Source organism: Ictalurus punctatus, chromosome 15 (genome assembly GCF_001660625.3).
Source record: "Ictalurus punctatus breed USDA103 chromosome 15, Coco_2.0, whole genome shotgun sequence".
Lineage (NCBI taxonomy): Eukaryota > Metazoa > Chordata > Actinopteri > Siluriformes > Ictaluridae > Ictalurus > Ictalurus punctatus.
Window position 1 is genome coordinate 5,977,501 of NC_030430.2, and position 24,944 is coordinate 6,002,444.

At 39.9% G+C, this 24,944-nt stretch overlaps 1 protein-coding gene across 8 annotated transcripts in view; it reads left to right on the forward strand.

Annotated features, from left to right (window-relative positions):
• LOC108275964 (AP-1 complex subunit sigma-2) overlaps positions 1-24,944 on the forward strand; it is a 38,311-nt gene that overhangs the window by 3,029 nt on the left and 10,338 nt on the right. For 3 of the 8 annotated variants that reach the window (XM_017487156.3, XM_017487161.3, XM_017487158.2), the window contains exons 2-4: positions 143-321; positions 11,075-11,183; positions 11,291-11,428. In XM_017487156.3, the coding sequence (XP_017342645.1) occupies positions 143-321; positions 11,075-11,183; positions 11,291-11,428 (426 nt within the window). Of the gene's footprint in view, positions 1-142; positions 322-11,074; positions 11,184-11,290; positions 11,429-12,298; positions 14,661-14,684; positions 14,833-19,205; positions 19,287-24,944 lie in introns of those variants that run through there. The other 5 variants (XM_017487157.3, XM_047160589.2, XM_017487154.3 and 2 more) reach the window with 4 other exon arrangements.

Genomic DNA, 24,944 nt, shown 5'->3' on the forward strand with positions numbered 1-24,944 from the left:
TTCATCACTATCATGCATTAATGGGACTAATTTAGCTGAGGACTGATTTTAACTTTTATCAAAGTGGAGCTTAAGAAAGTTTCACTTTAGCCATGTTTCCTTCACTCGCATTTCTTCATTTCCTTTTTTTCTGTCCGCTCAGATGCAGTTCATGCTGCTCTTCAGCAGGCAAGGCAAGCTTCGCCTGCAGAAATGGTACGTTCCACTGTCCGACAAGGAGAAGAAGAAGATCACACGTGAGCTGGTGCAGACCGTCCTGGCACGAAAGCCCAAGATGTGTAGCTTTCTGGAGTGGAGAGACCTCAAGATTGTTTACAAAAGGTCAGTGAGCGGTCAGTGATCCGTCCAGTCGTGGCAAGCTTCAGCAGGATATCTAGAACTCATGCTGGGACAGTTCTTATGGTTTAGCATTGCTAGTACTCAGGGGTGCTAGCATTCAAGTTTAGTACCCATTCCATCCCCTCAGCTCTTCTGTTTTGAATTGTTCTTCTGACTCAACCCACTCATCTCTGTGAAGCTGCCCAATCGACTCCACCCCCTCAACTCTCTGGTACCTTTCTAGCTCACTCCACGCATTTTTAGTTTTCTGGAGCCACCTCTCTCTTCAATCTCTTTAGCTCTGTAGAACCATCCACCTGACTCCACCCACTCGCCTCTCTGAAACTGTCCAAATGTTCACACCCCCTTCAGCTTTCTAGAACTGTCCAACTGACCACACCCTCTCAAAACATTACAATAGTGAGATCACTATTAGTTACAAAAAAAAAAAGCAAAAGTTTACACACCCTCACTTTGAAATTACCAAGACAGGTTAATGAGTTTTACAGAAGTGCCTTAATTATCAGTTTCCCCCCACTCTGAGCCCTTTTCTTCCATTTCTGAGTTATGATATGATATTCCCTTTGATATCTTTTTCCACTCTCTTCTCTGTGAAAAGTCGATATTTTTGTCTTAGGCCCCCTGACTATTAATTTTGAGCCTCTTTAAGCTTTTCATGCTTTAAAAAAGACTTAAACATGTGTTGACTGTTGTAAGTCATTAGACACTGTAATGAGGCACATTCAGATAAATTAACTAAAGCATGCCAGCGGAAACGCAAATGTTTTTACTTGCTAATAAAGATAAATATCTGCACATTAGCCTAAGGTGCACTTGCTATAATATTTCGGTGAGCTGTCGTAACAGACACCAAATTTGTTGATAAGCTGTAAAATACACTTTATATTTTCACCCTCAAACCATAGCGGATACAATTTATTTTTGCACACGGCTGCATGTCTCTTCACTAATGTATCCATTTTGTATTCGTGCTAAACAGTTTGTTTGAAATGATCTGCCTTTTTGCATCTGAGTACGCCTCAGGCAAGCATGCTGTCGGTTTGAGGATGACATTGCACCATGCCTTCAGCTCATACTGGAAAAGGCCACTCATACCTCTCTGAGTAAATACGACCTTATCTGCTGCTCGGAGAGTTTCTAAATTAACCAGCGGAGTTACTGATTGAGCTCGTTCGTGTTGTGCCGTGAGAAAGATGGCTTTCAAGTTTTCCCAGCTGTTTTATTCACATTGAACGTGCGTAAAAATCATCACACGGTCCTGCTCTCTGAAAGCCGTTTGGGCAGAACCACAGCAGCCTTTGTGACGGTGAATTCCTAATCTGTCCCCTGTAGGCTGCCTCATTAACACGCAGATAGGAATCCCAGGTTGAGAAAAGGATGAAAGGAGACGCTCATCTGATCGCTCTGTGTCAGGAGAGCAAATTAGAATATTTAATGTAGCCCAGTTGCCATGGTAGCTGATGGGCTTGGTTGAGCGAAGAACCACAATGACCTTAGAACAAACAGACAGACAGACAGGCCTAGCAAGAGAGTGAGAGAAGATTGAACACACACAAACTAACAAATGTGTGAACGTTACTTTGCCGTTACTGTACTGTAACATACCACGCTGTGGTAGCCATTGCGAGCTAGCAAAGATCATAGCCATGGATGTGAGTGAAGATGTGATCTGGAATTGAAATGGATTTAATTGGAATTTGATGTACACAATATGTAAATAAAACGTTAATCAAACAAAAAACACAGACATCTGTTGGTTCTTTCAGTATTCACTTACTGGGTCAATACTTGCTAGAACCACCTTTGGCTGCAGGAGTTCGCAGATATTCCTCTATAAGCTTTGCAACTCTGGATCCTGATATATTCGCCTGTTCTTCCTGGTGAAACTGCTCGAGCTCTCTCAGATTAGATGGAGAATGCAATTTTCAAGTCCTGCCACAGATCCTCAACCAGATTGACGTCTGACCTTTGACGTTGGCCATTCTGACACGATCGGGTTCTTGGTTTTGAAACCCTCCAGTGTTACACTGGCAGTGTGCTTAGGGACATCGTCCTGTTTGAAAATGAAGCTCCACCCCAGTCTCAAGTCTTTTTCAGACTGGAACAGGTTTCCTTCTAACGTCTCTCCCTCAACCCTGACCAGTTTCGTAATGTAAAAAGCATCCCCCGCAATGCGCAATGTGATGCTACCACCACCATGTTTCATTGTGCATATGGAGTTCTCGGGGTGATAAGCAGGGTCGGGTTTCCTTGATTGCTGCCACTTGGCTGTCATTGTGCTTCTGCGTCACCACATCTTAAAAATGAACACTTGTTTAATAGACACAACGTAGATATACACATGAGACCAAAATGCCAAGGTGTGCTACATGTCTGCTGACATTAGCTTGCACATTTATTGTGTCATTTCTGTTGGATATGTTGGATTTAGCAGAAGCACTAGTACATATCAAATTGGATGATATTTGTTAGTATCTGTAATTCTTTAATAAAGTGTTTCTAGGTCTCTACTGTGATTAAAAACCTTTTGTATCCATGCAGGCCTGCCTCACTGATTCACTGTGCTGGTGCATGAGAATGAAATTTACATCAGAATCACTTGTATTATCGCACTTTGAGTATTCTGCTGCTTATCATCATTAGATTCATATCAGTGGTTTGATGAATGGTTCCTCCGTGTATCCCGGCCTTAAGGTTGCGTGAAAGTGGAGGCCATTCCGGACGCACGTTTAAATTCACCAATGACTGACGATGTTGTTAGTATGCAAGAACACACTGTTGAGTAAGCTATTCAGCAGCACGTTCGATTCCCTCTTTTGTTCTTTTCTCCCGGGTGTGTGCTGTAATGCTTATCTGGACGAGCAGGACAAGAAGATCAGATCAAATATTTCAAGGATTTTTCTCTTCTTTTTTTTCTTTCTTTCTTTTTTTTAAATGAGGGATTTAATTGGTATTGCAAGCATCAGAAACCCAAAGTTATTCTGAAGGTCACCTTAAATCAAGCGAGTAAAGCAGAGTGTCTCACACACACACACACACACACACACACACACACACGCGCGTACACATCTATACTCGTATAAAGTGAATTGGTGTTCCTGATGAGTCCCAGAACTACTAGTCTGGACGTAAACAAATAGCCACCAACCTAAAAGTGACAGTTTGGCCAACTGCGCACAATTCTCCACCTATACCAAATGTAATCAATCAGCCAAGATGTATTTGGTGACCAAAGACTAATAGTTTTGCCCTGGAGCTAAAAAGTAAGTGGCCTGTATAGCCGCCAGATTAGCATTGTTCAAACAGCACGTTTAATTCATCATACACTGTTTCAAAGTGTTCGCTGTTTTCAAACAGACTTGCTTGTGTGGTTAGTCTGTTTGCAGCGTCCGAATCAGAGCTAAATGGATGCTTTTGGTTTGTTTAGTTAGGTTTGATTTTGTACCGTGCATAATTAACGATCATGAGTCTTTATTGGTCACATATACGTTACAGCACAGTGACATTCTTTTACTTCGCATATCCCAGCATGTTAGGAGGTTGGTGTCAGGGCGCAGGGTCAGCCATGGTTCGCCGCCCCCTGGAGAAGAGAGGGTTAAGGGTCCAACAGTGGCCGCTTGGCAGTGCTGGGGTCTGACCTTCCGATCAGTAACCCAGAGTCTTAACCGCCAAGCCACCACTGCGCCCCATTCATAAATTAATAAATGTTAAAAAATAAATAAATAAATTAAACAACCCAAAAGGCAAAATAACTTTTGTTTTGAGAGTTGTGTAGGGCTGTAAATATCCTTGCAAGGGGAGAACTTGCGCTGGAGCTGTGGCACATCTCACCCTTAAGATTTTGGGAATTCATTTGAACTTAACTTGGAAGACATTGGAGCTTCAGACATATGAGTTATCCTCTTGATAGTAGATTCTATATAATATTTTTTTCTGACAGATGATAAGAGCAGAACCTCCAGGCTGAAGACTGAATAGACTGATTTACTCACTGCATTGAGGGACTTTAAGCATGCAGTGTATCCAAGGCACAATAAGGCAGACAGTGCAAGAGAGAGATGTAACTCTGCCTTTGGCAGGTACCTTGTGTGTGTGTGTGTGTGTGTGTGTGTGTGTGTGTGTGTGTGTGGAATACACAGACAATACTTTAACGGTTGCAGAAAGGTGACAAAACTGCATCGGCTCAGGAAATACATGAGTAGGAATTGTGAGAGAAGCGAAGAATAGAGAATTCATGTTGTGTTAAAAAAAAGCCCTGATTCTAAAATAGGAATGAAGACTGACAAGATTAAGGAGAAGGAGAGAGGAAGAAAAAATATACAGCCAGCTGGAAAGAAGAGAAAGAAGAGGGGGTGAAAAAACAGAGAATCCCCTCCAGATCAAGCTGTGTCCTCAGAGACTGGCTGCTCATCATTGTTCTCTTGTTAAAAGAGATTTCCTGTGCTGTGAAAATCCTCCATCACACACTGTAATGAGTCTTTTTCTGCTCTCCTGCTCCTTAACCAGACATGTTCTTCTCAGAACTGCTTGTTCCTGGCCTCCAGGAATACGCTCTGCCGATCCCATGATCTCTGACCTGGTCTGTCCTCCATTGAGCTCATGATTGTTAAGCTGTGTCTTAGTAGCTAAGTATTTAATGTTCTGCCCGGTGACCAGAAGATTAAGAGCCTCAGAACATCCATTGTTGTGCCCCTGAACAAGACCCCCTGAAGTCCCAGTATTAAAATCAGAGTATTTTCTAAAGTTAATGCTTGTCTAGTACAATACCTGAATGATTGGTGGACTTCCAAAGAACATAACCAGTTTATTCCCTTTTGGATGTTGGATGTAAATGTGGAGCTCCTGACTTTAGGTCACCTTGAGGTAAACTTGCATACACTTCACGCTAATAAATCACGAGGCTGAGATCACTTGTCCCATGTACCCATGTCATATTTCTCCAAACCGTGCATTCCAGCTTGTTGTGTCCAAGCAGCCTAGCAAACAAAACTAAACTACACTCTTCAGAGTACCTCAATCAGTATGTCCTAGGGTTAATTCTTAAAGGTTGTATGGATAACCCTCAAAGGTTATATGTTTAACTCTACAACAAAAGATTTTCCTTTCAAAAGAAGGTTCCAAGTAGAAATTCTTTAGAAAAGCTAGAACCATTAACCCTCCAAAAATCATTTTTTTCCAAAAGTGTAGCCTGCTTTGATAACACTACGGTTTAGTAGATTGGTGTCGAACAATCCGGATTCTTGCCTCTTGTATCATGTTGTTTAGGTCTGCTTAAGTAGCATAGCTGGCTGGAAATTGTAGACAAAGGGATGTCAATCAAGCATGTGAATTAGAATATTTGGCCACACCCACCTGTTCTCAGATGGACATGATCAGTGGGTTATAGTTGGTGTTTGAGTAGTGTTTCTTGTTATGTTTGGGCTTTTTTTTCATATAGTCCCAACCTTAAATGTTCTCCCCATGGCACACAGATCCTCTGATTATTTTTTTTGTACGCTTTTCTGGCCACGCACTTCAGAATCTTGATTGGCTTATTGTACTTCCATGGATACTCGTTTCTGTGCCAGTTTTCACCAGGAGCTTTTCAGAGGTCTATATAGTATCTGAATATGGCAACCTCTGGTTACATTTTTTCAAGGGTTTTGCTATAGTGGTAAGTAAATGCAGTTGGTTGTTTGAAGTTTCGGTGAAACAGCCTCTTTTCTGAAGCAAACTAATTTTTTTGACGAGACTTACAAACGTTTTAGTGAAAGGTATATATGGTCTGGCTAGCGAGACTTACTACTGCTCTGGATGGTCCAACATGGCTGCCCAAAATATTTCCACTTTAGAAAAACAGTTTACATCCAAATCTCACCCTTGATTCAGTAGATAATCTTACAATTTGTACCTAAGAACTATTGGACTCTTATTCACAATCTGCTCATACTGAACATCCTTTCAACACACTTAGTACTGTTAGTCTCTTTACTTTTCTAGAACCTGTATACTGTAATGATTTATAATCCCACTATTTGGTGTCACTAAGACGAGGAGGGGTTTATTTTGGATCTGGTTCCTCTCAAGGTTTCTTCCACATGTCTTCTCAGGGAACTTTTCCTTGCCACTGTTGTTTCTGGCTTTCTCATTAAGGGTATAAATCTATATCTGGATTTTTAATACAACATCCAAGTTTTGTATCATTCAAGCATTTGGAATATTTTTAACCCTCAACCGCCCGGCTCCTTGCTTGGATTGAAGTATTAAAGGGTATTGTAGTATTAAAGGGTAACTTGATGCCCTTTTGTTATCATTATGTAGGTTAAATACAGTATGGTTGAATGACACCGTATTTACTTCTGTTAATAATGCTGTTACACAATGTAGGTGTGGTACAAAACAAGTATATAGTTGAGACACATATAGGCTGCTGTAATGCTGTCAGAAATGTTGAAAGTGGTGAGGGTGTGTGGTTCTGGTCCAGTTCCGACATGGTGAATCAGACAGCGTGGCAGCTCTGTGTGTGAGATAAATGAGAAAGAGAGACCCGGGGAGATTTGGATGCAATGTCTCGCATGCTGTATCCTCTCCAGAGCTGACAATTCTATTTTAATCTGCATTTGATTAGCAAATGACAAGGCCAGCATCGTAATCAGTGCCCAGCAGATGTGCACAGAGCTGCTGCTTCACCGTCTGGCTGTGTGACCCGCTACTGTGCCACCTCGCCATTACTCTCCATGGAAATAAGGGGCAGTGATGCCAAAGAATCACTTATATCCACATCAGACTCTGTCAGTGAAATCTCGCTACAGTATCTAGTGTACTTCTGTTCAGCACTGTCGGACCACTCCCTTAGATTCCCAATCCTTTAAAGCCTGACACTATCTCAGCTTCTCACCCCTCACGTCTTGAGCTGATTCAATCAGTATGACCCAAAAGTCCTTCAGGGGAAAAAAAACCCCACTTGAATTCCTTTCCAAACCGGAGTGTAGAAAGAGCTGGAAACTCTCAAATCATCGCTGCACTTGTTGTAGATTCTAGAAAACAACTGATGTACACGGCAAAATGTTTTGCATATTAATCTAATAATTCTCCTTATTAGATTATAATGAAACAAATAAAACATTATTAAGCCCATTTCTAGACATTTTACTCATTTCAGGCTAGAAATTATATTGTTTCGTTTGTCTTTCTAAAAGTAAAGGCTTGAAATGATTTAATGTGTTACTGTATGACTGATGTGCTCGATGTCATTACAGACAGTACAAAGACTTTTTTTTTTGCCATTTAGTCATATTTGCTGGCATGCATTGCATCACATCTTGTAAATCTTGTAATCTGCATAAATGGGGTAAACTTCCTGGCTCAGGTAGTGTGTGTTATCTGCATGCTCGATATAGATTGTGTGTTTCCCAAAAAAAACTGCATTACATGATGATATGACAAATTCATCTTTGTACTAAGGATATTCAGGAGGTTTTTTTTGTTGTTGTTGTTGTTGTTGGGATCAGTAGGTTTGTCTCCCAACCTTGCCAAATTGATTGATTTGTCTCTAGAGACCAAGACCACCTGCAGTACTGCTCAGAATGTGTGTGTGTGTGTGTGTGTGTGTGTGTGTGTGTGTGTGTGTGTGTGTGTGTGTGTGTGTGTAGAGACACGATATCTTCCTCTTTGTCTTTGTCACTCCTCTCACACACCTCTTGCTCTTTTAACTGCATTATAATAATCAGTTAATGCACTCCGACACATTCTGGGCTTCGTACAAGACAAACCTTGGTGTTAGAACTCATTAATTTAGATATTGACTACTGGTGTCCCATTCTGAGACTGTAGGTATACTGTGCTACTCAATTCATCAATCAGTAAACTAGCAGATCCGTTTCTAGTAATTTGCTCAGATTTAGTTCGGTGCCTGAAGTTGAACGCAGTTTCATAGCTGGGTTATTTTGTAACGGCTTTGGACAGGATCGAGGAGGGAGGAGGCGGTCTCAGAGGGCAACGGCTTCCCAGAGCCAATTAAGCTTGGGTAAATATTTATGGGAAGCATTTGGAAACTAGCCAGAGGCCAATACAACTCATTTTGCACTTCCTTTACAGACCAAGCATGGCAATGTCTCCTTTTCTTTCAGCATTTTTAAAATGACCCTAATTGACTCAAAGGCTTGCGGCAATGCAAGTGGCATTGTGCACACCTTTTGTGCATGCAAAGGACTTTTCTGTCCACCAGGTTTAAGTGTCGACCGGTAAAGTTTTTATGGGTTTCTTGCCAGCTATTCTGGAACACACATCTTTGTTAGTAACCACATGTCAAGGTCATGATGGAACAGGTGGATCTCGAGGTACACTGGGTGCCAGGCGAGAACACACCCCGTATTGGAAGATAATCCATTGTTAGTGTTGCACCAAATGACACTGTTGGTGTTGCACTAAATAATATTGTATTGTGCCAAATGACACTGTTGGTGTTACACCAAGTGACGCTGTTCGTATTGGAACAAATGATGCTGTTCATATTGCACCAAATGACATTGTTCGTATTGCACCAAATGACATTGTTCATATTGCCCCAAATGACACTGTTCATATTGCCCCAAATGACACTGTTCATATTGCCCCAAATGACACTTTTCATATTGCCCCAAATGACACTGTTCATATTGCCCCAAATGACACTGTTCATATTGCCCCAAATGACATTGTTCATATTGCACCAAATGACATTGTTCATATTGCACCAAATGACTTTGTTCATATTGCCCCAAATGACACTGTTCATATTGCCCCAAATGACACTGTTCATATTGCACCAAATGACACTGTTCATATTGCCCCAAATGACACTGTTCATATTGCACCAAATGACTTTGTTCATATTGCCCCAAATGACACTGTTCATATTGCACCAAATGACACTGTTCATGTTGCCCCAAATGACACTGTTCATATTGCCCCAAATGACACTGTTGATATTGCACCAAATGACACTGTTCATATTGCACCAAATGACACTGTTCATATTGCCCCAAATGACACTGTTCATATTGCCCCAAATGACACTGTTCATATTGCTCCAAATGACACTGTTCATATTGCCCCAAATGACATTGTTCATATTGCCCCAAATGACACTGTTCATATTGCCCCAAATGACATTGTTCATATTGCACCAAATGACATTGTTCATATTGCACCAAATGACATTGTTCATATTGCACCAAATGACTTTGTTCATATTGCCCCAAATGACACTGTTCATATTGCCCCAAATGACACTGTTCATATTGCCACAAATGACACTGTTCATATTGCACCAAAAGACACTCTTCATATTGCCCCAAATGACACTGTTCATATTGCACCAAATGACTTTGTTCATATTGCCCCAAATGACACTGTTCATATTGCACCAAATGACACTGTTCATATTGCAACAAAAGACACTGTTCATGTTGCCCCAAATGACACTGTTCATATTGCCCCAAATGACACTGTTGATATTGCACCAAATGACACTGTTCATATTGCCCCAAATGACACTGTTCATATTGCACCAAATGACACTCTTCGTGTTGCATCAAACGAGACTGTTCATATTGCTCCAAATGACACTCTTCGTGTTGCATCAAACGACACTCCACATAAACACAGGATACATGCAAAAATCTATACACAAATACTACAAATATAGATTAATGGAGTAGAACGATATCGATAGATGCTTACTTTGAGACTTTCCCCTGTTCCTACAGGGCTAGTGCTCAATAATTAACTGAAAGGTTGAATCGAGCATCCCATGACAGGGAAAACATCGATGTGGTCCTCCAGGGCCAGCGTTCTGCCTTAGAAATCGTTTCTACGCTTTTTAGTGCCTCGCAGCATGTAAACGATTAATCACCAGCTGTCGCCATTCCCCATAGCCACGTAAAACAGCAGAACAAAAAAGAAAAAAAAAAGCGGCCACTGCAGTGTTGTGTTCTGAAATCCGGATTATGCCCGAGTCCTTCATTAAGGGAGTGGGAGTCTGACAAGACTGGAGCGCTGGCGTCCTTTTCCACAGAGTTAAATAATTTCAAGGAGCTTGCTCAGCAATTTTCCTGTCCTATATATTATCAGAGAAAGAGAGAAAGGGGCAAATCTGTGCATGTTCTTTACCTGGAACAAAGAAATTTGCGTGAGCGACAAAGTACATTTTTCTTTTTATCAGCCAAAAGCACAGAGAATTTGTGGCAGTTGCTAAGCGCCAGTTGAGTACGGACATTTTCATGGAGCACTAGGCGAAAGTGGTGGCCTGGTTTCCTGAAACCATAACAATCACTGTTCATGTGGAAGAGCAAGAGTGTCTCTGAGAACCATGAAAAATTAATTATGCTGCAATGCTTTTGGGGGGGAAAAAAACATCCCACACAACCTTCCTGTACCCGTTGTTCAGCTTTAAATAAGCTGTCATACACTAAAGAATGAAGCATGAATTTGTTATAAGACTCATGCCTTCAACATTAAATGTAACCATAAATGGATCAAAAATATGGTGTCATTCATTAATGAATAAAAAAAATCATAATTATTGGTACTGTGGTATAAGGAGAGCAAAACCCTTTGGGGAAATAATCAGCTTTGGGCTGGTAACTGTAATTGGTAATCAGGCACATCACATGTGATGATAATGGTGTTACACTGAAAGCGTTTCTATTCTGAGAGCCTGCTTGATGAAATTGGCTTCATAAATCTGATTTTGTACGTGTTTTGCTTTTCACAGATACGCCAGTTTGTATTTCTGCTGTGCCATCGAGGACCAGGACAACGAGCTGATCACCCTGGAGATCATTCATCGCTACGTGGAGCTGCTGGATAAGTACTTTGGCAGTGTAGGTGTCGTTCCTGTCCTTCATATTCCATGCTACGTTGGAATTGTGGGAAAATGTAAAGCAAAGCTAAGCTAAACTAGTAATCCGGTGTTTCTCCGTTGGCGCAGGTGTGCGAGCTGGACATTATCTTCAACTTTGAGAAGGCCTACTTCATCCTCGACGAGTTTCTTTTGGGTGGAGAAGCTCAAGAGACGTCCAAGAAGAACGTCTTGAAGGCGATCGAACAGGCTGACCTGCTGCAGGAGGTAATTTAGTGAGCACCAAACCACAGAACCACTGCTGACCAGGTATTATTTTGGTACGAGTAGATCAGGTTCACCAGCCTCGTTGGGGTTTTTGAGAAGCGAAGAAGCGAGAGACTTCAGAGAAAAAAGATGAAACTTACAGCTAAGGGTGCTATATACATGACTGTCATTATAATAAGACATGACGAGTGCAGGGAGATATGAAGATTCGTGTAGAAAAAATAGAAATCCCACTTATATTGTGCGTATTCTAAGACGAATGAATGAAACCACGAATGAAACCATGAATAAAAAGGAAGCCAAGACAGTAAACCAAACTAAAGGTTAAATTACTAGACTGATAACACTAACATTGCATAAACGCATCACAAACCTCGATTCCGATTCATACGGACTCCTGAATCGATTCAGTGGATTCAGTTAAAAAAAAAAAAGAATCAATTCCAAAGAACGATTCATTCACGAGTCATGAGTATTAAAAAACCCCAACAACACTGCTGCACCTGATACACTCATACTACCTAGACCATCTAGCACTACACATACTGGAAGGTAAAATAAGCATATGTGTGTAAGTACAAAAATAATGGCACCTAGATATCCTATAATATCGTAGCACAGTGTATAACGTGGTTTGTTTTAGATTCCTGTCATAGTGGCTGCTGTAAATACAGCCAAATAATTATGTATTAGTGTTATTAGTGTTACTTTTTTTTAATGTTTTCCCCAACAGCCACTCCTTTCAGTCAGAGCTCCGAAACACACCGTTTGTGATTTCACGTTCAGAAATTTACATCACCCTCCTTTTTTTTTTTTTTTTTTTTTTTTAAACTCCCTCCCTCTTGTGCTCTTTCTGGTGTTATTTCGTAGCTCTCTTGTTAGCTGTCAATGCTGTTATGCCTGGTGTGACGGTGATTCCTCAGTTGGGAGGAACTGAACAGCCTGGAGGAGCTTTAATAACTTCACACACACATAAAAACACACACACACACTCTCTCTCTATTTAAATGTAGAACTATGGCACTCACACCAGCAGGTTTTGGAGCTGTTGGAGATTTACGAGCTTTGTCACTGTGTACTCTTCCTCGTTTTGGATACACAAACACACACTAACACGCACATATATACACACATTTCTAGCTGTGTCTCAAACTGCATACTTATATACTTAACTGTGTGAAAGATGTAAGCAAATACATTACAGGATAAAGGACGGACTGCATTTGCCAAACAAACATGGAGAAACGGACATTTATTTGCGCTAACCTGTCCCATTATGCACCATTGAACAAAAGAGGAGGGGCTCAGTCACAAAACTGACATGACTACCAGTTTATATAGAGGTTTTTATTGTCTTGCTGTTTCTGTCTCCATCTCAGAACAGTAACTGATATTGAATTGTACATTCAAAGGAAAAATGCACTTATTACAGAAAAAAAAATTGTTGGTTATTTTTCATACAATATGGTTTCATAAAAGAAATGCCAGGAATATACCAGGAAATGTAGCAAAAAAAGTACAAAATATAACAACTGGGAAACCTGTGGTGCATGAACAGCATTTGCATATTCAAACATGATTAGCTCTTACATTTTATGACGCAGTGACAACAATCGCCTGTCTCATGTTTACTCAGATTTAACCATTTTCATCTTCCCTTTCTCCTTAAAATAACATAGCAGTGGCATTTCTTTTCCAGCACACAGTTCCCCTAAAAACAAGTTAATTATCAAAAACATTTAATAAAGTATAAGGAATAAAGCTTTATATGATTTTTTTTTTAGTGAATATTATTTACTGTAAATCATAAACTGCAATATTAAAGTAACACCTTTTTAAAAAAAAAATCTTTTATTTATGTTCATTTACACATGATTAGTCCACGTCCCAGTTCCTGTAAATCAGTATAAATTAAATTACAACATAATATTAATTGTTGATAATAAAATTTTGCGAGTGAACCATCATGAACATATTAAAGCACAAGTTCATGGTGGTGATTGGATGAAATAAATATGGCTTAATGCTTGTGTTTATTATTTGAATGATGTGGTTTTATTACAGAAATGCCTTCGTTATTTTGTTAACACTAATAATGGTCTATCAGTCCTTCCAGGACTATGAAGTGAACGCAAAATCATGCAAACCGCGCAATATCCAGAGGAGCTTGCTGTTTTTCAGTCTGCGGTCATTTTGAAAAATTGCAATTGAAAAATTGTGTTCAGCCGAAGTGCTCTTCGATTCACGTGCGTCGAACATGAGTACAGCTAAAAGGTCTCGTTTACCAACAAACATCACTGCGAAAAAGCGTGCGAAACGATTTTGTTCGATTGTAAATTCAAGTTTTCCGAAAAATAAAAGCACAAAATTGCATCGCAAATTTAGAAGAAAAAAAAACAAGAAAAAAAAAAACGTCTGTACATACTGAAATATTAACTCTGAAGTTCGTTGTTTAATTTCTAATGTCTGAACTAATTCATTAATTAAAAAGCATTACCTTTATCTTTAGGTTATTTTAAAATTAATGAACAATCACATACCACTGAACAGCACAGTTGTTTACAAAAATGTTAGCGTTTGAATTGTACTAATGTCTCAGGTACTAATCTTCTAATCTCTTGTTATTATTGAATTATCTTCAATACTTTCAAGTGTCGGGCCGGTATGCGATTTGAGACACGTCTCTTTCCTTCCTCTCTTAAAACACCATCGGGTATCCTCTCCTTAAATTCGTCTTTTCAAAGCACTGCATTAAACAAAGCAAAACAAAGCCACTCCTTCAGGTTCAAAGCCCTGCCACGGCCACCGGGTCTTCACCAAGCAGCTCATGAAAACTGTTCTGTGCTGGAATAAATCACAGCGTGGAGTAAATGGCACTTATTACTCCACAAGCTGCCTGCTGTGATGGCCTTTGATTAAGCGTGCACACCGATGACAGAAATAGATATTGTTGAGGCAGAGTACGGTTCTGCAGGAGAAGCCCGGCACGCCGCAGCTGCTCTTTATCTCGGCACAGTAATTACTGCTGACATTTCAGAGGCTGTTGCCAGCTATCTTTTCTTTCTCTTTTCATTTTTTTTCCTTTTCTTCTCTGTTTCTTGTCTATTGTCACTGGGCTTTGTTCAGCACAGAATCACTTGGTACTTTTTATGATTCCACTTGACATGATTTCTTTCTTTCTTTCTTTCTTTCTGTCTGTTCTCTTTCACACCTCTCAATCTGTCGTCCGTTTCTCTTGTGTGATTTTTTTTTGCAGAATCTTGATTTTCAGATCCGCTTCTTACCAGGTACAGTGGAATTGATATTGATTATTGATTAGGATAACCCAATCAGATTTTAGTTCCCTTTTATGTAGACCAGAGCTTCCTGCTTGTAGATCAGTCACCATCTAATATGAAGAAGGAAGAGGTGGCCACATGCCGGGGGGGGGGGGGGGGGGGGGGGGGGTTTGGGGGGGTACTTTAGGGATGATTAGTTAGGAATCAAACACGTGACGGTGTGCTGTTCTAGAAAATAATCAACAGAGTGGCGTGTTGCAGTCGGATGTAAAGTGGATATACTGTTACCACCCTGAAGTCGATTATTTTCCAATATCAGCATGTCCAGAAGTGTTTTATTCCTCTTATACCACAGCAAGTTGCTAAGAATAATTTTTCTTTTTTTATTATCAATTAAAGAACGACGGCTCATACTTTTTTTTTCATCCGCTCAACATAACCGTGTCTGTCTGAAAAACTAACACTGAATGTTAAACAGCCCTGACATTGGAGACTCCGTCCAAAAATATAATTATCGAGGCGAGGATTACCTGAGTTTTTTGGGGTTTTTCTAGCGGTTACTATAGAAATGATAACATATTAGATACAAGCGTATTAATATAAACCTTGTGATTTGAATTACAGTAGAAGAACTGTCAGAGCTTGTTTTAAAGAAAACTACAGTAATCAACACCAATCAGAATTGAGAATTCAACAGTGCTGTGGTCTAAAGCGTGAAACATGAGCTTGTTTGAATTCTGCTACTTACCGGGTGGGGATTTTTTAAATGATTTTTTTAAATGTACAATGAAATCACAAAATGACCTGATTAGTAGCACGACTTTGGCATAAATGGGCTAAGTCAGAATGGGTCGAGTTTTGTTCGGGAAGGTTATTGAGTGTTGCTGGCATGTGGCATCTCTTCTGAATCTAAATGGAAGGGCTAATACAGATCAGGGTGTGTGCCTTGTTCCTGGAGATCTGCCCTCTATCAGAGCTTAGTACCAGGCTGATATAACACGCTTATTCCATCTAATTAAGGTCTTGAGAATGAACAGCTGTGGTCCATGCTGAAGTGATCATGTCTGCACCATACTCCCTTCGAAGGCTCTACCCTTAGCAGTAAGAAAGTAACGAAAGTAACAGTCATTCAGAGCAAACACGAGTGTCATCAAAACGTCAAAGCTGGCATTTTAATTGGCAGACAATCGCTTACATGTACAGTGAGGTCCAAAAGTCTGAGACCACACTGAAATAAGCAGAAGGATTTTAGAATTTTGAAACGGTGAAAACAAAGAACGTAAATGTTCGATATCTTGATCTATTGAGACATGAAGAAATTCGTATCGATATTTTCAAAAGGTTCTACTTTTCACTCAAGTTGTTGTCAATAATATAATTTGCAATGAAAATTGTTGCATTAAATTAGAAAGAATGCAAAATAGAAGCATTTTCATTAGTGCTCTCAGACATTCGGACCCCCACAGAACAGATACTAAAGACTAAGCAATAAAGCATTACCAAACCTTCACCAATTTCATTTAGGGGTTACTGTTCACGAGGTCAAATACGAATTCCCAAACTTCAAGCTGTTACCTACATCAAATAGCTTATTTGGCGCAACGTTACTTTCAGCTGTTTTATTGATTTTAGTCGCAGTTACTAATTATACCAGAACAAAGCTGAATTCTTGGATCTGATTGGTCAGAAGTCGTTGAGTAATTTTCTGTAACAGCAAATCACAGGTTTATATTAACGCACGCGTTACTGCAAATGCACAGGGATTTGTATATTGGACGCACCACACTAAGCAAAAGCCAATAATAAACAAATGAACCAAAAACATGTGCTTCTTAATATGGTGGAGTTTTATGTAAGGAGACTCCAGTGTCACTGTTTTGGAAATCAGTAGGATTTCCACCACAGGAAAGTCTTCAGGATGGAGTAGTTTTCCAGTTTTTCCAGTTTCAGTGTCAGTAACATGCCCAGCATCAAGAGAGTAAAAATAATCAAGGCTGTTGAGGGAACGATTGTGCAATGCTACGTCCACGTTAATCCGGATAAGTTTGAAAATGTCGCTTTTTATTAAGACTGCGTTTTTGACTGGCGAAAATAGAGCTTTTTGAAAACACTCTCCCAAGTGGATAAATTCGAAAACGCCGTTTTCACGTTGTAGTGTGGACTGAGAAAAACAGGGATGCTCAAAAACGACGACACATTTTTAGTCATGTGGCGCAGTCATGTGACCCGTTCAACTCGACAAAAAACAAGATGGTGGACGATGTTTTACTGCAGTCGTTGTGCCTGTTATCCAGTTTGATAGCGTTGTTGAAGATTAATGGCACTTTGTACAACCTTCAGATTGCGTTTTTCAAATGACGCAGGCCAGAGCTTCTTACGTATTTACGTACACGTGAGCATTTTCAGACGTTCCTGTGTGGACGAGCATTTTCTGGAAAAAATGGTTGAAAACGCCAGTGTAGACAGAGAGTGTTTTAAAAACAAAAATGCAGTTTACAAATCTATCCAGATTAATGTGGACGTAGCCTAAAGTGATAACAGGACTAAACTTGTTTCACTGATGTTTCCACAACATTAAATATAAGTATAAACTGACCAGAAGTAGAACGCACTAACTTCGAGGTTGAAATAGTAACTGTGCTTGATGTCAGGCTGCTGTGAGAATCTTTACTTCTAAATCTCATGCTAGACTTCAGACTTCAGAATGGACGTGTTAGGTGTGTTAAATCACTTTAACTACAGTGGGCTAGATGGCTGACCTCCAGGAAGAGCTGCTCAGAGTTAGATACTTTAGGTACTAGTGGTGTAACAATACAATGAATATGTGCCTTCGTCTTGCTCTACCAAAAGGGTGATGTACGTGAGGTACGCAGATGAAGCTTTCTTTGGCGCACTGTAATGTAATCTCAATATGATACGCTATACCCCAAATGATATGTTACATATGATTACTTCCATACTAGCTATTAACTTAACTTTACGTAATATTTATACTTGAATTTTTTTTTTTATTGTGTCAAGTAATATTATTATGTAAATAATATTAATCCTGATTGCGTATAGTAGTCTGTATACGAAAGCCCTGTTTCACTGAAGAATTATTTTCCCAAAACCATAATCATGTTTGATGCCTAATTCCTGATCTGGACTGCGGTCGACTCCGGCCATGCCGAGGCCCAGCCACAGTACGGAGCAGCAGGTCACATGATGCTGATTTCAGGAATGCATTGTGACAGGAACTCAAGGGAAAGGCGCGACGGGAAACAAAGCCGTGTTCTGTGCAGCAGCCACACACTGAGCCATGACCCAAATGTGAGAGAAAGAGAATGCTTAAAAGGCTTCCAGCCATTTACAACGCTCATGCTAGCATGCAGCTCGATGGGACACTGGGGGGTTTCTGTCAGACCTATTAGTAAACGTTGCCCTTGTCTGCTCACCTGAGACCAGTTCCGTGTTGTTCTAATGACTAGGGTTGTGTTTTAATCGAAGAGGCAGGTTGTAGATGAGCATGGCTGGACACGTTTCGCCCGAGGCCCGTCAGAGCTCTGAAGCAGAGAGTTGCACACATGTAATACTGCTGTAAACATTCGCGTACACTGCCGGGCAAAGGTTTACGAGCACCTGGATGTTAAACACAAGTAGTGTCTCAGACAAAATACCAAAGGTCAGATACCAATTATATAAATATTAGTCACAGTGCTTGTTCATACAAATTATAAATATCAAGACTGGTAGGTAAACAAATATTCAATGCAAGTGAAACGGTTTTTGAATTTCAGGAGTTTATGCTTCATTACAGTACTGTTAGTAAGCACTGTTCGAGCCACAGACAAAACAAAAAGACACAGAGTTACTGAATTGTTGTGTTTTGGGACGCATCAGCTAATATGGCTCCAAGTGAGTGATTTAAACTGCAGCACTAGTTAGGCTGCTGAGTAATATAATAGAACTCTACCAATATAATAGTATAGTATAGTAGTGTAGGATAAGCAGAGTGATAAAATAGAACATTTGGGTGTAATAGTGCAGTGTAGCAAAGGAATTTCATTGAACATTAGAGTATAGTAGTGCAATATATTGGAATAGTATAGTAAAATAGTAGAGCAGTATAAGTAGAGCAGTATATTAGTGTAGTCTAGCAGAGCAATAAGGAACACAGCAAGCATTCTTTTAACAAACAGGTTTCTGGTTAGAAACATGCTGCTGGTTGAGCGTTTTATTTCTGCTCAAACTCATACTGAGTGAGATCAGCCCTGTGATTGGCTGCATTTAGTGAGATCAGCCCTTTGATTCGGTGGACTTGGTGAGATCAGCCCTCTGATTGGGTGGACCTAGTGAGATCAGCCCTCTGATTGGGTGGACCTAGTGAGATTAGGCCTCTGATTGGGTGGACCTAGTGAGATTAGGCCTCTGATTGGGTGGACCTAGTGAGATCAGCCCTCTGATTGGGTGGATTTAGTGAGATTAGCCCTCTGATTTGGTGGATTTTGTGTTTATAGAGCCAGACTGACGACTGGGGTGGTTTGGCCAATGATGAGATCTTATAAAGGGGAGAAGTCCCAGCCACTTCCTGCTTACTGGTAATAACTCGAGTTGCTTGATCTGTTTGGTCCATTGGCATGAGAAGTTCAGAGAGTGAACGCATGAAGAGCGTTCGGACTGCAGACGCTACATCGCTGTTATGGGAAGAGAGTGTAGCCCTGATAATCTAAAGAGTATATACAGTAAAACACTCGTGTCTACATCCTTGACAAGTAACGTATTAATAAACTGTGTGTGCAGGCAACTGTAGGTGTAATTATCCCTCTCTGAAGTTTTCTAGATGATTTTATCATCTATACAACTTCATCACCTCCCCTTTCTAATCATCTCCTCTCATAGCGGCTCGTGGCTCTGCAGTCAGACGCTGTGAGTTTGGGTTTGCCGTGATGTTCTCTGATACCAAATGCTTGATGACTGAACTAACATGGCTGAAGGATTACAGCATCTCTAACACAGCGGGAAAATAAAAAATAAAAATAATAATATCATGCCTTTTTGAAAACAAGTGTGTTAAAAGTCTAGGAGACGTTTTCTTCTCCTCTCTTCAGCAGAATGATGGTCTATTTTTTTTTTTTGTTTTCACGCACCAAAGATCTGGAACACGTTCCCATTAAACGCTCGCCAGGCTCTGATGAAAACACTGGATTACAAATAAAACGACTAAACAGACTTTTCACATTAACATATAACTAGCTTTATTTTTATGCCATCTTGCTTTTATATTATTTTACTGATTGTCCTTTTATTCTTTCTTACACCTTTTATTATATAATTTTTTGGCACTGCTATTATTTGTTGCGTTTTTTGTTATTTGCCTATGTTATCTTTGACTGCTGTCTTTCTCTCTGTTTTTCTCTCATTTGCTTTCTTTCTTTCTTGTTCTCTTTCACTCTCTCTCTCATACTCTTTCCCTATTTTATTTTCTCTTTTTCATTCTCAGTATCTCCATCTGTCTTTGCCTTCTATCTCTCTTTCATTTTCTCTCTTCTCTCTCTCTCTCTCTCTCTATCTGTCTTTCATCTTTTCGCTTTCTTTCTCATCCTCTATCTCTATTTCTTTGTCTCACTCACTCTCTCTTTCCCTTTCATTTTCTCTCCATCTCCTTCTTTCTCTCTATATCCCTCTTTGTCTCTTTTTCTCGATCTCTATTTCTATCTCAATCTCACCCTCTTCTCTCTTTCTCTCTCTCTCCATTTCTATCTGTTTGTCTCTCTCTCTGTCTCTATCTTTCGTTTTTTTCTCTTTCCCGTTCTCTCTATATCTATATCTCTCTTTGTCTCTGTCCCGCTTTATTTCTTGTTTTCTCTCTTTATCTCAGTGTCTCTCTCCGTCTCTCTCTTTCACTATGTTTGTCCCATTTTTTTTTCCGTCTGCTGTTATTTGTTGTGTTTTTATTATTTGCCTATTTTTCCTGTTTTATTTAGTTTTGGTTCATTGTTTCAGTTTTTTAATTTCACACTTTAAAGCACATCAAGCTGCAAAATAAATGTGTGAAATTTGCGATATAACTGAAGATTATTTTTATTTTTCTCTTCTTCTTCTTCTTCTTCTTACTACATTACTATTTTAGAGATGTTTCCTGGTGTTTTCCTCCTCCTCTGTTACACGTGAAGGGATGAGCTCAGAAACTGTCTTCTGTCTTTGCTGGTGTTATTTGAGCCTAATGAGGCTTCAGATGGCCTTCAGCAAGCGCCATCAAATCAGTCATTATCTCATTATCATGTTTACAGTCGGGACAGCCTGTCTCTCGCTCTCTCTTTCTTTCCCTCTCCCTCTCTCTCTCATTCCCTCTGTCTTGTTCCCTCTCTCTGTCGCTCTCATTCTCTCTGTCTCTCTGTCTCTTTCTGTCATTCTTGCTGTCTCTCTCTCTATCTCGCTCTCATTCTTTCTGTCTCTTTCTCTCTCTGGCTCTCCCTCAGTCTGTCTGTCTGTCTCTCTCTGTTCTCTCCCTCACTTTATTTTTTGCTGTTTCTTTCTCTCTCTTTCATTCTCTCTGTTTCTCTCTCTCATTCTCTCTCTGTTTCTCTCTCCCTTGCTCTCTTTATCCCTGTCCCTCTCATTCTCTCTGTCTTTCCCTCACCCTCACTCTTTTCCTCTCACTCCCTCTCTCTGTCTTTCCTTCGCTTTCCTTCCTCATCACGTTATTTCTCTCTCTTTCTCTCTGTCTCTCTCATTCTTTCCATCACTTTCTTTCTCTATCTCGATGTATGTCTCTCTCTCTCTCCCTCTCTCTCTGCCCCCCCCCCCCCCCCCCCCCGTATTGTGCATTGTGTTGCTAAACTCCGTGTGGACCCACTAACCAGATGGTACAACGGTTCAGCTGAGTGAGACGTTCCCACACAATTTAGCTCACATTATCAGCACCTGCGATTAAATCTTGGTATTAAACTTGCATTCGAGTGCAAAAGTTTGCATCCCCCATGGGTAGTTTTGCCCTCGTCCTCTCAGTATCTAGACCTGATTTAAAGAATGCACTAACAACACACACTATTGTTCCATGTTCCTCGTGACCGTGTAGGAACATCTCTGAAACCCAATGTCTTGATATAAATTTGATATTTGAGTTGATTATATCATTTCATTTTGTCCTAAGTCTACGTAAACTTTTGTGTTTGACTCTCTGTCTGGTGTCATTTTAATTTAGCGGGACTTTTTCTTTACTTTGTTCTGGCTATGAGTCATAGCAGTGTTATTCTTCTCACCCACATGATCTGGTCTGAGTTTACAGACAGACTGAATGCTGTCTCTGAATGCTACGCTTCTCCGGTGTAGGGTTTGATGTAGTTTAAATGAGAAATACAACAGAAGCTCGTTTGAAAGGCATATTATGTACATACAGTGATGAACTCTTATAAGGGAATTCGAATAGAAAATCTATTTAAATGGTTGGATTGGAATTGGATTAAAACGGAGGCATGTCTCAGTTAAGACCTTGAACTTACTTCGATTTGTCTGACAGTTTGATGTAACCACCGCATGTCATGCTGACCTTTGTGTTTTGGGTTGTAAATACACTCAAAACAACTATGCCATTTGAGTACATATGTACATATGTATTTACAATTTATCATAAAAGTAACCTTTTTTTTTGCATGGACGACATCGGCTGAGACAGCATCTTATTTTGCAGAGGTTTTTTATGATCGTTATGACTAGGCAACACTAGATTGCCTATATTTATTTCAGTGCTTGTGATTGTACAATCTAAGTTTTTATTGTTTATTAGGGGAAGAAAAAAACACTTTTGATATCTCATTTTCTATCTCTTATTTCTATTTTGTCCACTCCTAAATGCTCAAATTCAAGTGCTTGTGTTTTAAAGGTGGTGGTATAGAATCTTTTTGGGAAAAACCCCTGTCTTCTAGTCAAGAAAAATCTGGCAACCTTGAAGGAGGTTGAACCACAGACAGGTAATAATCTGAAAGTAGAGCAGGTGCGTGACACGACTCTGAATACGAGGAACTTTCCCCATATATGTAAATATTGACTTAACTTTTGAACTGACATTTAATTCAGCTCTCTCTCTAGGACTTTTTCTCATAGACTAGAGATTGTGAATCGTGGGTTATGTGGGTTTGATTGGCGTATGAACACAACAACAACAACAAAAAAATACCTGTGTTGTTAACTTTTTTGTTGTGGAGTTTCATCCTCGCACATTTCTTGTTTAGTCGCCATGTAATAGTTCTAGTAGGTCTATTTAGAGTTTAAGTCGAAAAACACTTGAGTATTCCTTTAATATTTTACATTCAGGTCAACAAGTCACTCTCAAGTTCGTAATTAGCTCGTTTCACTTAGCTCATGTGTTTCAAGGTCTAGGCGCTTAGTTGTTGTTTTTTTCTCCAAACAATCTTCAAACGAAACGAAACTTCTCCCCCTACTCCTTCATCCAAAAAAAAAAAAAAAAAACGCTTTTTCTCCATCCCTTTGATATTGTATCACCTCAGTACATAGCACTGAATCCATCAGCAACCTCAATGCACTGAAAAAAGATTCCAGAGAAACAGCTCACATACACACTCAGGCCTCAGCGGGGAAAGCTTCAGTGTATATAGCTGTGCTTGCCACTTAATTAAAATCGGACTCCCGAGACATTCCTTTGGGAATTAATCTGAAATCTGTTTGGTTGAGTATATTTACACACGTAAAAACTTTTTAGTCGACGTTCCTTCATTCTTCAGGCTGGATCGAAGCAAAGGTTTGGCGAAAACATGTTAATCGTACGATGGGGCTTTGACTCTAATAACGAAGTTATAAAAGTCTTTTTCACGTAAAATCTTCCTCCAACCAGATCCAGTGAGAAGGTTATCCGTGCGTTATCACGTCGCGGTTAGATCATTGTAATCCATTGTACTTGGAGTCTTCATCGGTCAAAATGGTTCAAAATACAGCTGCAAGGCTGTTGATCAAGGCAAAGAAATATGATCGTGTCACCCCAATTTTAGCCTCGCTCCATTGGCTCCCGGTCCAGTTTAGGATCCAGTTTAAGATTCTGTTGTTTGTCTTTAAAACGCTTAATGATCGAGCTCCTTCTTTTCCTTCTCAAAGATCTTCTTACACCACATTCATCTAGCAGGTTTTTAAGATCTTCTGATAGGTTTCTTTTTTATGTCACTCAATCCTGTTTAAAAACTAAGCGGGATAGAAGCGTTTTCATTTCAGTTGTCGGCCCTCGTTTATGGACATCCGCCTTGCACCTTCTTTTATCATTTTTTAAAAAGAGGCTGAAAGCGTATCTCTTCCCCCAGGCGTTTTAATCTCATTTTTACTATTGTCTGTCTCTATTTGGTTTTATTCTGTTTTCTATTGAACTTTTTCTTACTCTGTTCAGCACGTTGGTCAGCTTTGCTGTGTTTAAATGTGCTATATAAACAAAATTTACTTACTTACTTACTTACTTTCGGTGTTTCAGTGATGTCACGCAGATGCGATTTGTGGTTTAGTGACTTAATGTAATCTCTACACACTATAAACAAAACTCAAACATGTATGTGAGCTTTATTTTCGCGTTGTTTTTGCAGTCTTTTAAGATTAGTACTTGTCGCACTGTACGACACGATCATGGCCGAATTCCATAACAGCCTGTACGATAAGGTGTACGATAAAAAAAAATTTTAATAGGTGAAATTTCATAAAACACCAAACATGTCCAAGTCATGCTTTGCTCAACTATGTGTGGGGTAAGTGGGAATTTTCCACCTGGAGCTGAAGAACTCTTGCAGAATTCTGCATTATAGTCTTAAGATGCTGATTCGATGTTTTGTCTGTTGTAAAATGTCCACCCTGTAGGAGTTAAGGGTCCGAACACTTCGGCCGAGGCTTCCGGTCTGTTCCAGAGTTAAGGAGCTCAGGTGAATACGGTGTACGCTTCATGTTTAGCTACAGATTCGTCCTCTAGAGTCCTTCTTTCACTCCGTACACAGTGTGTGTCCTTGAGAAGCTTAGATCACCCCCTGTCTTATACAACCGTCACCAAGTAGCAGTCACACTCCTAAAGTGCTTATACAGAATCCCCTTAAATAGCAAAATCTCTGTTTTTTTTTTTCTGTTTTTTTCTTCTGTTGGCAGGTTTTCCCTCTAGAGGCTCTTTAGCACAAGTAGTAGAGGTTTGAATTGTTGTTAAATCCTCTTCAGCTCACTCCAGATCCTTGTTCTGTCTTTTTCACTGTCTAAACATTTTAAGAGTTTCCCCTCAA